General features: G+C 44.4%; 1 protein-coding gene across 1 annotated transcript in view; it reads left to right on the forward strand.

The window, feature by feature from the left end:
* MYO3B (myosin IIIB) overlaps positions 1 to 15,495 on the forward strand; it is a 406,310-nt gene that overhangs the window by 285,815 nt on the left and 105,000 nt on the right. The window contains exons 30-31 of the mRNA XM_046018212.1: positions 1,307 to 1,408; positions 6,370 to 6,454. Coding sequence (XP_045874168.1) covers positions 1,307 to 1,408; positions 6,370 to 6,454 — 187 coding nt within the window. The remainder of the gene's footprint in view (positions 1 to 1,306; positions 1,409 to 6,369; positions 6,455 to 15,495) is intronic.

A 15,495-nucleotide genomic window follows, 5' to 3' on the forward strand; every position in this document is an offset into this window, starting at 1 on the left:
AGCTCACCCTCTTAAAAGTTTTAGGGTGTTTTTACATCTGTTATCTCTTTTTATTCTTACTCTCTGTATTAGTATGTAAGCTCCATGAGAGTAGGGACAGTATCTTTTTAAGTATAGTCTGAGGCAGCCGGCATTGCTTAATGAGTTTGCTGGGCCACCTCAAGGGACTGGAGAGACATGGTGCCATCAGGCTGGGTGTGGGAAGGTGATATTTGAGATAGGAGAGTCACTCAGAAGGAGAGAGAAGGACAGGATGGGGGGAAAAAAATCCCATCCAAAGAAATAAAAGCAGAAAAAGGTCAGAGATCCCAAATATTGTAATATAGTATATCTGGAAGTACTACCAGCAAATTTGAAACAGCCAGAGTCAGAAAGAAGGTGCGAGATGAGAGAGAACAAGGTTTATATCACAGGTCAGAGGAAAAGGAGATGGGGCTGCCTCAGGGTAAAGCCTGTAGCATATCTCCTCTGCAGGGATTAGGGGTCCTGCTACCAGTGTGGTTTCTTCTAGAGCCAAGGGATCCAACTGGAAAGAACGAGCCCTCTTCAGATACCTGAGGTAGTCTGAGGCTGTAGAACATCTTCAACCCATCATGCCTTTGAGGGTCATGGAGAGTGGAAGAAGAGATGTGGTCGCCAGGACAGACCCTTCAGTATTTTTCCACTCAAGTCATGAGCTGTTTTTGTAGAGAAGTATTTAGGTATTTATCGACATGAGCTAAACTGACTGGACAATGAAAAACTGCGATTGTGAGAGTCCTCAACCTAGTGGAACATGTAGTCGATCTTTTCCATGACAGCATTATTGGTTGTCGACCCACAACCATCAGTGAACAGGACTACAGGATGAAAGCAAAGGACAGACATGAGTAAGGGGCAGAGATGTGGAAGAAAGGAGTACAACTTATCCCTCCTTTTACTTCCCTGGTGGTACAACTGAAAAGGAAATAGGAAAACCATGCAGTTGTCCAACCAGAAGCCCTATCCTGGTACACTTAAGCTCTCTGTTTGACTAACACAATCATTGAGACAGAGCTTATCCGAATTATCAAGTCACCAAACTAGTAGGGAGTCCAGTCAGGACAGTTACCACTTGCCCTATTTTCTACAATTGGGCCCTCTCCGGCCACACTGTATTAAATCTTAAAAATAAGCCCCAGATCTGTTGGTGAGGTTTATCGTGTTGGTGCCTAGGACCGTGAGACAAGTGTGGGTTTCCCTAGCCACACTGTATCACCCACTTGGGTAGTGAATCCAGGTGTGGGAGCATAAGTTTGATATGTTCTTCCTTTGTTTCATTCCACAGGGCACCCTTCAGACCAAAGCAGTGATCTGCAGCCCACTGTCACAGGGGAAAGCAAGGGAGGTGCCCAGGATCAAGACCACAGTGAACCTAGTGACCACACAGGTGAGGTCATTAGAGTTTGGGGATAGGTGTCTTGTATTCAGAGACATTCCAGAGACGGTTCCAGAGATGGAAATGACCACCTGATATGGACCCTCTGTTTTTCTATAGGAGACAGCTGGTTAAATTCAGGGGCAGCCTTACAAAGGATCCCAACCAGTGATTTCACAAAAGGGGAAGAGTAGACAGAGATAATCTCAGCTTCCCTGCAGCTTCCCCCTCTGCCCACTGACCTGTTTACTGGGGAAACTGGTCCAGTTGTGGCTCTCCTTACCTATTGCCTCTCCTCAATTCCCCCCTTGGAGTGGACGTGGACACATTTCTGTCTGATCTACCTTGGTTCAGCTTCTCAAGAAGGTCTTTCTATGACCATCACATTGATTCGTGGATCTCAAACTATAAATGCAGAACATTTATGGTGGGGAGGAGCACCATGGACAAGAAATTAAAACTTGACTACCTGGTCTAAGCCTCCCTCTATTTGTTAACACCATTGTAAAATGAGAGCATTTGATGGACTAAACCAGTTTTTTAAAAAACATTTTAAAAATACCAGAATCTTTCCTTTTTGCAGTTTGAAGTTTTTGGACTTCTGCTGAAAGAAGCTGTGATTTTCGAAAATATGGCCTTTAATGCTAATGCCAGCATTTTCTGAAACATAAAGATGAGTTGCTCTGAATTTCACAGTAGAGTTTGCAGTTTATCTGCCAGGCCCAGTGAAGAATTTCTGGGCACTTCCCACTCCTTTGGAACCTGCCACCCAGCCTCTGTTTAGGAAATACAGAACTGGGACTTTATCTTGGAGCAGGGAACTTAGGGAGTGGTAAGAGGGGGAACCCAGGGAGCAGCAGGGTTTCCTGAATTTGAGGAGACTTGGGGGTGGAGACAACGACACACTTTCCATTTTCAGAAACAGGATGCCTAGCTGTTACTGACTCATGGCCTTGACACTTTGTACTTAGCAAAAGTCCCAAATAGGAGGTCTTCAGGTGTAATCACCACGAAGGTGTGTTTTGTTTGGCCAGATAGAATTTAACAAAACTTTGAACCCAAATGTCTCCATGTGGGGCATACATTCTCTTGTTCACCCAGACCTCACCACTTCCCACCCTCTTTGCCTGACAGTGCACACATTTATGTTTCCTGGGAGGCCCCAGAGGCATTTGAGTTTACACTGCCTTCTCCCATGTTTTCAGCCAAATGCCTTTCCATCTTATTCCAAAATGGTCCAGTGAAGAATTGGCTTGACTTTCCTGGGAAATAAGAATGGCTCATTGAGTTCAATCCAACTTTGAAAGTATTCAACTCCTTCAGAGAAGTCCCTCCACAAACTGATTCATTTCATTGAACCAAAACACTTAGGGATGCTCCTCTGAGGAAAAGAGACCCCATCCAGAGAAGCCTCTGTTGCCTCACCTGTATGCACCTCAGGTCGGCTATGCAAGCTCATCATAGAATTTTTCTGCCATGTCACTGCTCTTATTCCTTCACTTATTCTCTTCACTTCGAGTGACCACCCTATTTTACCTTTCTGGTTCTCTCTATATCTTCGTTTCTCCAGTCTCCTTGTTCAGTAATTAATTTGCCAAAGAGATGCCAGATGATTCCAACTGTCACCAGGACCTACTTAAAAATATTTCACAATTTGGGGTTTTGCTTTCAACTCAATAGTTTGGCCTCCTTCTTATTTAAGTTTATGTTTTTACTCTGACTCAAATCCTTCTCCCAGCTCTTCAGGCAAAGCTGGGGGATGGAGAAACAGACTTCATCTAAGCTTTATTAAGAATATTCTGAAACTTTTCTGTTTGATTTTTATACTTCAAATAACTCCTAAAAATCAATATTTTGATGACTGAAGTGTAAATGAATAAGAAACATGGAGTAAGTTTTCCCTTCAATTACATGAACAGAAATTCTGTGGGTTTTTATTGGAAACCCAGACAAAGTAACTGGGAACATTTGCTAAGTTCTAGGAAAGATGGTGAAGCTTCTTCTCTGGAGGTGGATGTAGCACTTTTCTCTTGAGAGTCCCAAACCAAAAGGGGCTTGGTGATCTTTTCTGGCTTTGCTCTTTCCTCTCTGAATTACTGTTGGGCTGTTACTGCTTCTCTTTATTCCGAAGATCTCAGATAGGTGGAGACAACAGCAATCTCAGCTTTCCACCTGGGTAACACCATTTGGGCTTTGATCAGTGTGTGGTAGCTATTGATTCTGCCAAATTGGGCCAGAGCACAGGGGTAAAGATTATTCCTGTCAACGTTCCTTCTTAATAAGGAAGCAGAGTTATTTGTGCCTCTGAAGTAGGCTCCTCTTTCTCCTTTTAAAGTCAGTTCTTGCTTTTATGTTGCTTGTCACAGTATTACAAGTGAGCTTAGGCCAAATGGTGTTTTAGAATCTCCAGGAGGGGAAAACTTGCCTGATCCTCTCACTAGAGAAGTTGGTCAGTCAAGGGATGGCAGGGAAGGGAAGGAAGGGAATCAGTTAATGAAATTCTGGAAGGCCGCAGCTATTTTTCTTGATTTCTTTTGCTTCTTCTTTCAATGTTATTGTTTCACTGCTTGGTCATAATGTTTTTTTGTGTAATAATAAACATATAATGTTCCACTTAAAATTTTATCTTTATTCTTTTGGTGTTTATAGCAATAATAATAACAATAACAGATGGTCTTATCTATCACTGATAGCTTGAAGAATTACATATCTTTTACACATGAGATATTTATGTCTAAGGAACCAAACTAATCACAGAATTGGAGCTTACCCTTCCCAGAATAGACAACATAAAACAATTGATTTCTATATTTCTTTTTCTGTACTCTTTGTCATGCTATATGTTCAGTCACCATAACTTCAACCTTATAAGTTTTTTAAAGATTTATTTATTAGAGAGAGAGAGAAAGAGCCCCAGGATAGGGGAGGGGAAGGGTAGAGGGAAAAGGAGAGAAGAGTCTTAAGCAGACTCCCCACTGAGCACAGAGCTCGAGGTGGGGCTCCATCTCCCAACCCTGAATCATGACCTAAGCCGAAACCAAGAGTTGAATGCTTAATCAACTGCACCACCCAGGCACCCCCAACCTTATACATTTTATGCATCTTCTGTAGTATGTCACAGTTGCCAAGTTTACAGATACCTTCATGTTTTCATTTTGGTTTGGCTGCTTTTAGATGACCTGAAATAAAGATAGCAAATAGATGCACTCTTTCCCCTATCCCAACTGATTAGTAGTGACTATGTGAAACTAATTCTCAGTCCTGGCTAAACAGTAAAATCATCTGGAGAGCTTCTTCTTTTTTTTTTTTTTTTTTTTTTTTAGATTTTATTTATTTGACAGAGAGACAGAGAGAATGAGAGAGAGAGAGCATAAGTGGAGAAAGGCCAGTGGGAGAAACAGACTCCCAGCCGAGCAAGGAGCCCAATGTGGGACTCTATCCTGGGACTCCAGGATCATGACCTGAGCTGAAGGCCGTTGCTTAACCAACTGAGCCACCCAGGTGCCCCCGGAGAGCTTCTTATAATTAACACAATCCTACCCCAGGACAATTTCAGAAAATCTAGGAGCTGGGTTTAGGCATATTTAAAATCTTCCCAGGTGATTCGAATACACAGCCCAGATTAAGAATCACTGATCTGGAGCAGTGTCTGTGAAACTTCAGCATGGATCCGGATCCCCTTGAGGGCCTATTAAAAACAGGTTGCCAGCTCCCACCACTGAACATTCTAATTCACTAGGTCTTGGGTGGGGCCCAAGACTGTGCATTTCTAACAAGTTTCTAAGTGATGTTGATGCTTCCTGTGTTGTCCTCATGAAGTCATGACCATGTGGCACCTGCAGCAGGGGAACCTCTGATGTAAAGCATGTTAAGAAGGAACTTGAGGGGCACCCAGGTGGCTCAGTTGGTTAAGTGTCTGCCTTCAGCTAAGGTCATGATCTGGGGTCCTGATCCGGGTCCCCTGCTCAGCAAGGAGCCTGATTTTCCTTCCCCTCTGCCTGCCATTCCCCCTACTTATGTGTGCGTGCTCTCTCCCTCTGTCAAATAAATAAATAAAATCTTTTAAAAAACAAAACAAAACAGAATAAGAAGGAGGAGAAGGGATTTGAAGCTGGAGAGCCTGGGTGGCTCAGTTGTTTGAGCATCTAACTCAGGATTTTGGCTCTGATCATGATCTCATGGGTTGTGAGATCAAGCCGCACGTCAAGTCCACCCCCTCCCATGGGTTCTGCACTCAGTGGGGAGGCTGCTTGGGACTCTCTCTCTCTCTCTCTCTCCCTCTCTCTCTCCCCCTACTCGAGTAAGCTTACTCTCACGCAAATAAATAAATAAATATTAAAAAAAAAAAAAGGAACTTGAACCTGAATTAAGATTTAGTGGAAAAGAGGGGCATGACTGATTACATATGGCTAGGCACCCATGGTCACAGAAAGGAGAAATTGTATTTGTTACTCCCACTCTTGAGAAACTTATCAGTGAATTGCCCTCCTTCACAGTGTAGAAATGGATGACTCCAGAAATGATTCCCTAGTTACAGTCTGTTCTATCCACATTGGGATAGTCCATTCCCCGATGTACATTCTGCATCATCACCAGCCCCGCCCTGCCCAGCTGGAACTAGAAACTGGCCTGCTGTCTAGCCCACTGCCATTTCAACTCCTATACACCACCGTGGCAGTTGAGCTCTCCTGGGGGCTTCTGTCCACCATCTCTATCTCTTGGAGAAAGGTAGCTTGTTTTCCCGTACCTGTGAATTATTTTACCAAGTTTGCTGGCTGGGATCACAGAACAGGTCAGTCTTGATGATGTGTTGTAGACAAAGGCTGTAGAACAGCAAGAGGGCAGGGAGAGAGATGCTGCAGAGTATGGACAGGTGCTGAAGCCTAACCCTGCCTCTGAACATAGCTATAGATCTCTAAGTTTTTTGTCTGTTTTCTTGTTTGTTTTCTGCCCATTCTGAGGGGCTCCCATAGATCATAAAAGAAGTCCACAAACAGAATTCAACAGTGGTCATGCAGAGACTTCAAGCAACTCTCCTGTTGTCACGGAGAAAAATCGGTGAGTCATATCCATGCTGTTCTCAATCTTACACTCAGGTGCTCTGTGCCCAAGGACACTGAAACAGAAGTATTTCTGACAATGTGTTAAATTGAAGAGTTGGAGAGAGTAGAGCCAAAAAGTGTTTTTTATCAGATTCTCCCAGGTCAGAGGTCATTCCTCTGTGGGCAAAAATTCTTTATTCTGCAGGGCAACCTGGACAAAATCCTGCTTTCTGGGTTCTCTTCATAGTAAAGCGGGTACTTGGCCTCATTCAGTTAAAGTGATTTTTCTCAATTAGGGACAGTTTTGCCCCTCTTTCCTCTGGGACATTTGGCAGTGTCTGGAGATATTTTTGTTGTCACAGCCTCAGGGGGAGGAGTTGTGCTGATGTCATCTGGTGAGCAGAGGCCAGGGGTACTGCCGAACATCCCACCCTGCACACCACAGCCCCCTCACAACTAAGAATTATCCAGCCCAAAGTAGTCCTAGGTGGGAAAACCTCGGGTTTAAGATAAAGCAAAAAGGAAGTATAATTGCCTGTTTACCCACAGTTTCTAGTTAAATGTAACTCAAAATAAGTAGAGCATTATAGCCCTTCTTCATGGTACACAGGAGCTACTCGGGTCTGCAGAGGACAATACCCGTGGCTAAATGTAGGCTCAGGTCACTTTAAGTCAGCCCAGGCCAGGCAAGGACATCAAGCACAGGAGACTCAAGGAACTCTCAGGCTTCCAGTTCTTCAGAGATATCTCTATAACCTACCTTTTCCCAGAAAATGTTTTTAGGTTCTGTCATACGTGTCACCAGGAAGAGGATGTAAGTACAGGAAAGAGCAGACTGTGGCAAAGGGAAGGTCTAACTGGGATGAAGCTTGCCTTTCATAGTTTCCTCTGAAACTTGTTCATTAAAAGTTTACGCCAGGATTTGGAGAAAGAAGCAGATCATTAGAAACCTCTGTGCATCTTTTCACTTGGAAAAAGAAGTGGTTTTGATATGTAATTTTAAAAAATATTTCTTAGTTTTTTGAGATTTCTTATTAATATTTTTGAGACTTGGTGAATTACATTATCAGTACTTCTCTAGTGGTCTCAAACTGTTGTTGGACTGCTTATAAAGTAGACTACTTTCCCAACAAAACAGCTCATTCAAGGGCACTTGAGGAAATGTTATAGGCCGGTCACCTCATACTAAAATAACAAAGTTCAGAATTTCTGATGCAGCAGGAAGACCACTGAACTTGGCAGGTGGAAGACTTGGGTTCTGGTCCTAGTGCCATTTTCCAGCGCTTTGACCTTGGACAACTCAGTGACCCAGTTTGGTAAATGGCTCTGGCTCCAGCCCAAGCCTGACCCCCCTCAACCTCAGCTGGTGGCTGACTTTGCACAGTATCAGGGTAGTGCTGTGAGCAACTTCAACTTGGTTTCCCGAATCTCAGAATCTCTCTTTCTATTCAGCTGTTCTTCCTTCCTTTGCTGTTATCAAAAGACTACAGGTCTTTTCCTTGAACAGGCTAACTAATGCCTTCATTTGTGGTCCTGTCCTCCAGGCCCTGGAGGACACACTGGCTTCCACACTTTTCATTCTCTGCTGTCTCTTTCCCTTTTGCTTATACCTTTCCACATCCTACAAAAGAGGCTACTCTTAGCCCTGGCCTCCCTCTTACTTTTACTATCAGACTGTCTTAGACTAATATCCAGGTCATCTACTTCATTCCCTCACCTTCCCCTCTCTTTTTGATCCTGAAATCTGATCTGTGCCCTCCCCATGTCTCTACAACTGCTCTTGGGAAGTTCAGCTCCCAGTGGCTAGAACCTCATCTTCATCAGACTCAGCAGCATCCATTCCATGGGCCATGCTGGCTTCAGGTTGCCCTCTTCCTTGGGTGTCTGTGGACCTGCAGACTTCAGGCTCTTCCTCTAGGATACCCTGGTCTCTGTCTTCTCTGGCTCCATTCTCCTCCTTCACCCACCATTGAAATGAGGCAGTTCTCCAGGTCCTTGACTTCCTTTTCTGCTCTTCATCTGGGTGATATCCTCTCTCACTGGTGTGTTCTGATATCAACTCTCAGCTCAGTGAGCATGGTTCTCAGGTATCTGTTCTGAACCCCTTACTCCCACGCCCAACCCTGCTGGCCATGTGTTTCTGACTTACACACCAGGGCCTTGGCAGAAAAGTCCCCAGCAAAGCACCTTTTGTGTCTGACCCTCCCACTGTGGTGAGTTGCACAGACACTCTCAGGGGACTAGCTTTGAAACCTGGCAGTCAGTTTTTCTTTCTGGCAGTCACTTTTGATCCCTGCCGCTCCTGCATCCCCACCTCCAGTCATTTTCTTAGAGTCCTTCCCTGGTCCCGGCCTGCCATTATCTCATCCCCTCTGTCTCTTGTTTCTTGTCTTTATAGACCAGCTTTTATTTCTGACACCTGATCAATTGTCCTTAAGCATATTCTGACTTTTCAAAGAACTTTAATGGCTTCCCATTTTAGACCAAAAGAGGTTTAGACTTCTCAGTGTGCCATATCCAGCCTCTTTCTGTCTTGCTGGATTTTGTCTTCCAGACTCACCTCCACCTTGTCCCAATATGCACCCTGTGTGGTCAGACTTACTATTTGACCAATGCATCTACCTCTGTTCTCTCTGCTCATGCCTTTCTGTTCAGCTCTTAGAGATCTCATCAAGATACATTGTCGTAGCCCTTTCCTCCTTGATGACCTCAATGCTCATCAACGCTCCTTGAACCTTTGTAGTCCATTTTAACAGAACTACTCAAAATCCTGGTTGGAGACAAGATAGTGAACTTTTATCAGAATGTAAATCAACCCACAGCTTTCCTCATCAAGAAAGTTTGCTATGTAAAAAATATCGGTTCAGCTAAACAATGTACTGGGTGATAAGTTGATTTACATTCTGGCACAAGCTCCTGAGGACATTGTGAGCAGTAATAGCTCACAGTCAGGGCTCTGGTGATAAACAGACCATACTTTGGTTTATCGATCTCTGTCGCTTTTCACGTATTGCCTGGTGTTGTGGTTGACTGTATGCTAGCAGGTCAACTTCTCAAAGGTGAGGGCTGAATCTTACTTCTCCTTGTTTCCAGTACGTGCAGTAGGTATGCAGTAAGTCTATTGACTTGACTTCCAACACCCTTCTTAAGGCTCAGATTTTTATGAAAGAAGTGTCCTTCTTGCTCCATCTTTGGGTGGTGGCAGCAACAATAGGATACCGAATAACTCATCAGCTAGGACATGCCGGCCCCATGGAGCTAGAAGTCTCATGTTGCCCTCTGTGCTTGCTGATCACCTGAATGCCCTGTGGATCAACCCATTGGTTGACAGGAAGGAAGCCAAGGGGAGGGGGATGCCAGGAGAAGGAATGGGCAGAGTAAGAAGAAAGCTAAATCATGCCAGTGTTGATGTTCTTAGCAGCAATTAACAGACCCTCCAACCAGTATATTTAAGAATCCCTCAGGATAGAGGTCTAAACACAAAACTGCCAGTGCTGGTTCAGCTGCTCGGGGATGTCATTTAAGACACGGGCCCTCTTCATCTCTCGGCTACTTTCAGAGCATCAGCAGTGCCCCCACTTAGGGTCACAAGGTGGCTGAAGCAGCACTAAGCATTACTTCCTCACCTAGCAATGTCCAAAGAGGAAGGAAGGGCTGGATGGGAAGGGGGCTCTCTTCAGGAGTCTGTCTCTGTTTCCCAGGAAGTCCCTAGGACACCCCTTCCATCTCACTGGCCAGCGATTTGCAGTTTGCAGGGGTGACCCTGCCAGGGAGCTGCAGGGCAAGCTGGGAATGTGAGGATGGGCGTTTGCAGGTTTGTAAGAGAGCATGCCAGAAGAGTCCTGGAGGGGTAGTATAGGGAGCAGATAGATACCAGGGAAAGATAAAGGGCAGGCAGAATCAGAGCGAGGAGTTCATAAGGAAAACCCAAACATGACAAGAAATATTGCCAGGAATAAGAATAACATAATCATTCAGATTCACTCAATATTTGTTGTGAGTCCAGATCTTTTCCCGCAGTGATCTCACATGATTCTCATTCTTGCCTTTCTGGTGGTATCACTGACTCCATGTTACTGATAAGTAAACCAAACACAGAGGGCTAAGATGAGTAGGTCCCACATGCTGGTCCAGAGACCAGTGCTGAGTTGTACGTATCAGATTTACCTACTCCTGCCGCTCATCAGCTCATCGGGAGGGGCACCCAGTGTCACACAGAGAATAAATGGCAGGTCTGGGTTTGAAATCAGAACTTCTCTCTCCAACACTAAAAACAACTAACATTGGACACTTATTAACAAATTCCTGGGCACTGTACTAAGTGTTCTACATGTATTACCTTATTTAATCCTAATGTAACTACCTGATGAAAGAGGCCCACATTTTATAATTTCTGACATTAAGTTATTACGAGTCATTTGCTCTCTGGTGGTGGAGTCTGGAGTAGCCCTGCAGAAATGGCCCCTCCAAGGGGAAAGAAAAGAAGGAAGAACAGGTCCTCAGCCTTGGACCTCAGGTAGCTAACAGAGAAAATGTGTGTGGTATCTGCCACATCTTTGTGTCCTTCAGTGACACTTCTGTCCATGTCACCGATCTTTCTGACAAGGAAACCATCTGCCATGTGACTGGTGGGATGAAGGTGAAGGCTAACCCAGATGAGTCCTCTCCCTAGTCTGCCATGTTGGCTGCCCAGGGTATAACTCAGAGGGTCACTTCTCTGAGCATCACTGCCCTCCACATCAAACTCCAGGTCACAGGAGGAAACAGAACCCAAACCCCGGGACCCGGGGCCCAGTCAGCCCTCAGAGCCCTTGCTTGCTCAGGAGTGAAGGTCAGGTGGGTTGAGAATGTCAATCTCACCGCCCCACCCCATCCCCCACAACACTTGCAGGAAGTGGGGTTGCCGTGGTCTCTGTCTATGAACAGGATTCCTCAAATTATTGTTTTCTGTTAATCAGTTGCCTTTGTGGAAGCTTAAAAAAAAAAAAAAAAAAAAGATATTACAAGTAATTTGCCAGCGTGGCTTAGTCAAGTGACAGAGTCAGGATTTGGATGCAGGCCTTCTGACTCCAGAGCTGACCCTTTTGAGATACTGTTACATTCTGCTGCCAATCTAGGTTCCAGGCTCCAAATGCTTAGCCCATGGCTTTTTCCTGCTCTGTGTTCTTTATCACTGTCATTGTAACAAATCGTAAATCACAGCCAGCTAAGGAATAAACCCTGATTGGCATAAAACTATTGTCCTGTGATGGGTGGAAAAAATGCCAGCACTGAAGTCTGGGGACAAAGACTCATGGAGAAGATAGGTGCTCCCCTCTGTGTACAGTGGAGGGGGGGTGGCTGATGTGGCTAAGGAGAAGGCAACTCCAGGTTGAAAGTGGAAATCAGTGGCCAGGGTGTCGCTCCTCCGCCCCACTTCCTCCGTGAGCCTGTAACTGTGTACAGCAAATGACAGAAAGGAAATAGTCTTTTATGTCCTGGGGCTTTGTTCCCTTGAGGTGATCCTCTATTTTAATGCTGATAAGTACAATAGTGAGGATTATACTCCTTAATTTAATTTGGCCCACATATGGCAAAGCTCTCACTAGGCTTTTATTGGACATTCTTTAGCACAGCCGGCCTGTTGTAGTATAAAAAGAAGCCCCTATCCTATAAGGGAGGCAGGAGATTGATAATGCTGGCGCACGTGTTTCTGCCCGGCAGCTTGTAACACACCTCCAGAGAAGCTGCTTCGTGGGGGCCGCTTGAGTGAGGGTTCAGACTCAGAGTGATGGGAATCTTCATGACTCAGGCAGCTCGAGCAGAGCTGGCACCTCGCGAGAGGGGAAAACGAGCACATATTTCTCCCGTGTGTCATCCTTGCAGCTCTGGGGCTTGGAGCCAATTGGGCTGACCTCAGAATTGATGAGCCAGAGGAAGAGCCTTCCCAGTCAGGGCCGACTGTGGGCCAGATTTTCATGTGGGCTGTGAAAGTACAGATTGCCACATCTCTTGACACATAGTTCTGCGTGGGGGGTCATTGCAGGAATATGTGGCACCGTGAAGAAGATGAAACAAAACAGAGCTTTTCTTACATATCAGGAGGACCTTTCCTCTCCCACCCTTCAGTTCCGCACGCTCAGTTTTCCTTCCACTTCCATTTCACCCCCTCAGGAGGCTAGTGCCCTCCAGCAAACTTTCTACCGCTGTGGCCAAGTCAGTGCACTAAGGCATTAGAGGACCCTATGTGGACCCTGAAGGAGATAGGCAGCAGGCGTGGGAGCAGTGGTGGAGGCAGTGGCCGCCTTCGATGAAGCTCTGGTGATGTGAAAGATAGTCTGTGTGTTATCTCATCTGGGTGGAAAGCAGATGGGCCTTGGTGACAGTCCTGGGTTTAAACCTTAGTTCAATGCCTTATAAGCTATGAGTCACTGGGCACATTCTTTCATCTTTCTGAACTTCAATATGCTGGGCTGCAAAACGGCAATGAGTGTGGATTAGAGATGATCTATGCAAGAGAACTCGTGTAGTTTGAGACATACAATAAATGCTCAAGGGATGAAGACTAGCTGCTGTTGCTTGTGGTGATGGAAGTGGTAGCAATAATGGTAGTAATAGTATTTAAAAGGTTACTGTAGGGGCACCTGGGTGCCTCAGTCAGTTAAGCATCTGCCTTTGGGTCAGGTCATGACCCCGGGGTCCTGGGATGAAGCCCTGTGTCGGGCTCCCTGCTCAGCGGGGAGCCTGCTTCTCTCTCTCTCCCTCTGCCACTCGCCCTTCTTATGTTCTGTAATATAAATAAATAAAATCTTCCAAAAATAAATAAAGGGTCACTGTAAAGCTAACCTGATATGAAGGGTCAAAACCCTTCTGGCTTTGGTCTAGAGCTTTAGATTAAAATAAACATTGAGGATTCCAACACTTTAGAAACTTTGAACAATGCTTACTCTCTGCTTTAACTTGAGAGCCAAATTTTTTTTTTTTTTTTTTTTTTTTTTATTCCTGGCCGTTATCTCAGGGATAAATCTGAGGTTGACTTTGGGCCTGACTCACCCTTGCCAGTATGGCCAGGATTCCACTGGCACACCCTTAAATGATAACTTTCAGAGCTTACTCAATTATTAGGTTCTTCTCTAAGTTTCTTGATTTTTAAAATATTAATTGGTCACATTTATTTTCAAAACCTTTTTGAAGCCAGAAACCTTATCACCAGCTAAAAGGAGCTGCAGGGAAAAAATCTGTTTTGAGTTATATTTTTCCTTATGGATTTGCCTATGGCTGTACATAAATATTTATCTGAACTATTTCAACAAACCTTAAATCATCAGTGATCCTTATGCAAAAGAGCCTTTTAGAAGAATTGTGGATGTCAAGAATGTCAGCAGTCCAAGTTCTCTTTATAGGACCAGATTCCAGAGATTGGAGGCCTCCTTTAAAATATTTGGAGCTGTTTGATGGTTTTCAATATGTCTTTTGTTTTCCTATTTCTGTATATCTGTTCATGCTGTTCCCTCTGAACAGAATTTCCTTGACAGTTCCTTCTTTACCTGTTGCTATGTTACCCATCCTTCAAGGTATCATGTAGGTAGCACCTCCTGGAAGGCCTTGAAACAGACAAGAGTGAGAAGAGCATTCCAGGAGGGAAAAAGTGTGAGCCATGGTCCAGAGGCAGGATGTCGGGGCGCTCTGGGAAGGGTTAGGGGTCCAGCAGGATGAAGGCTGAAGGGGACAGGGTGGGGGGTGGGGTAATGCAGATAGTACTGTAACAGGCAGTAAGGCAGATGGGAGCCAAGACGTGGGAGGCTTAAAAGATGCACAGAATATTTTGGACCATGTTCTATAAGCTGAAAGATGTACACATACAGCCATTGGATAGAATGTGGTCTGCAGACATATTTTGTTTGGCCCACACAATGTTTTTGAAAGTCTTAATTCATTTCCAACATATAAAAATAGATTTCCTGGAACAATTCAGATTTCTGATGGCTTTTGAAAAATTGGGGTATCTAGCAGCAGCCTACCAGAACTGTGTAGAAGCTGTCTTTCATTGATACCTACTCATGGTCTGCTTAATTCATGGCCTGGTCGCATGAGCATCTGAGTCTGATTCCTGCCCAGTGTGTGCAGAGGCACCTTGCAGGCAGAGGAAGCCGTTTAGGTCATAGACTCTGCAGCCAGATTGCTTCTGTCTAGGCTCAGGTCTGTGCGACCAGCTAGCTCCACGACCTTGAACAAGTTAGAGCATATGTCTAGTCATGGCACCTATCTCCTATGGCTATTGTGAGAATAAACTATACGGAATGATTAGAAGACTACATAGCATGTAGTAAATGCACAAAAACGTTAACTGCTATTACTATATTCTACATGAGATAATAAACTCCAGGGTTGAAACTGTCACTCATTTCTGAGTGATTCCACTAAATCTGGATCTAGAATCATGGGCCATCATAAGCATAAAGGTAATTGATGAATGAATATGTCCTCTTTGAGTTTTTATTTCTGTCGGAACCAGAGTTAAACTTAATTAGTCTGACCTCAAGAAAAGCTTCTTGTTTACGTTGAGTTTGACTTGAACATAATAATTGATTTTTGATAAATTAGGGATCGGTCTTTCTCAGAAACCTAGCAGAGCTAACAAAATAAGTGAAGGTAAATGTTAATATTGTCTCATTTTCTTTGATGGATCTAACTGCCTAACTCAAAATAAGATCCAGGTCGGGGAAGATGCTTAATTGTGTGTTTTCTTTATGAAACTCATTTATTGGCTCAGTTATTGGCAGGTAACTGTCTATGTTAATAAGTTAATTTAGGGTTGGTTCAGGGGCAGCTGGTTCGCTCAGTTGGTTAAGTGTCTGGGAGCCTGTTTCTCCTTCTTCCCACCCCCCACTGGTGCTCTCTCTCAAATAAGTAAATAAATAATCTTTTTTTTTTTTTAATTAGGGTTGATTGCTAGGAACCAGATGTAGTAAACTTAAGCAGAAATGATATTAGAACACATTTTTGACTTGGGTTCTCTGACCACTCTCCCCACATACATGAGATCCACACTTCAAGGCAATGTTTTGCGTCTGATAT

The sequence above is a fragment of the Meles meles genome, chromosome 9 (assembly GCF_922984935.1).
Source record: "Meles meles chromosome 9, mMelMel3.1 paternal haplotype, whole genome shotgun sequence".
Lineage (NCBI taxonomy): Eukaryota > Metazoa > Chordata > Mammalia > Carnivora > Mustelidae > Meles > Meles meles.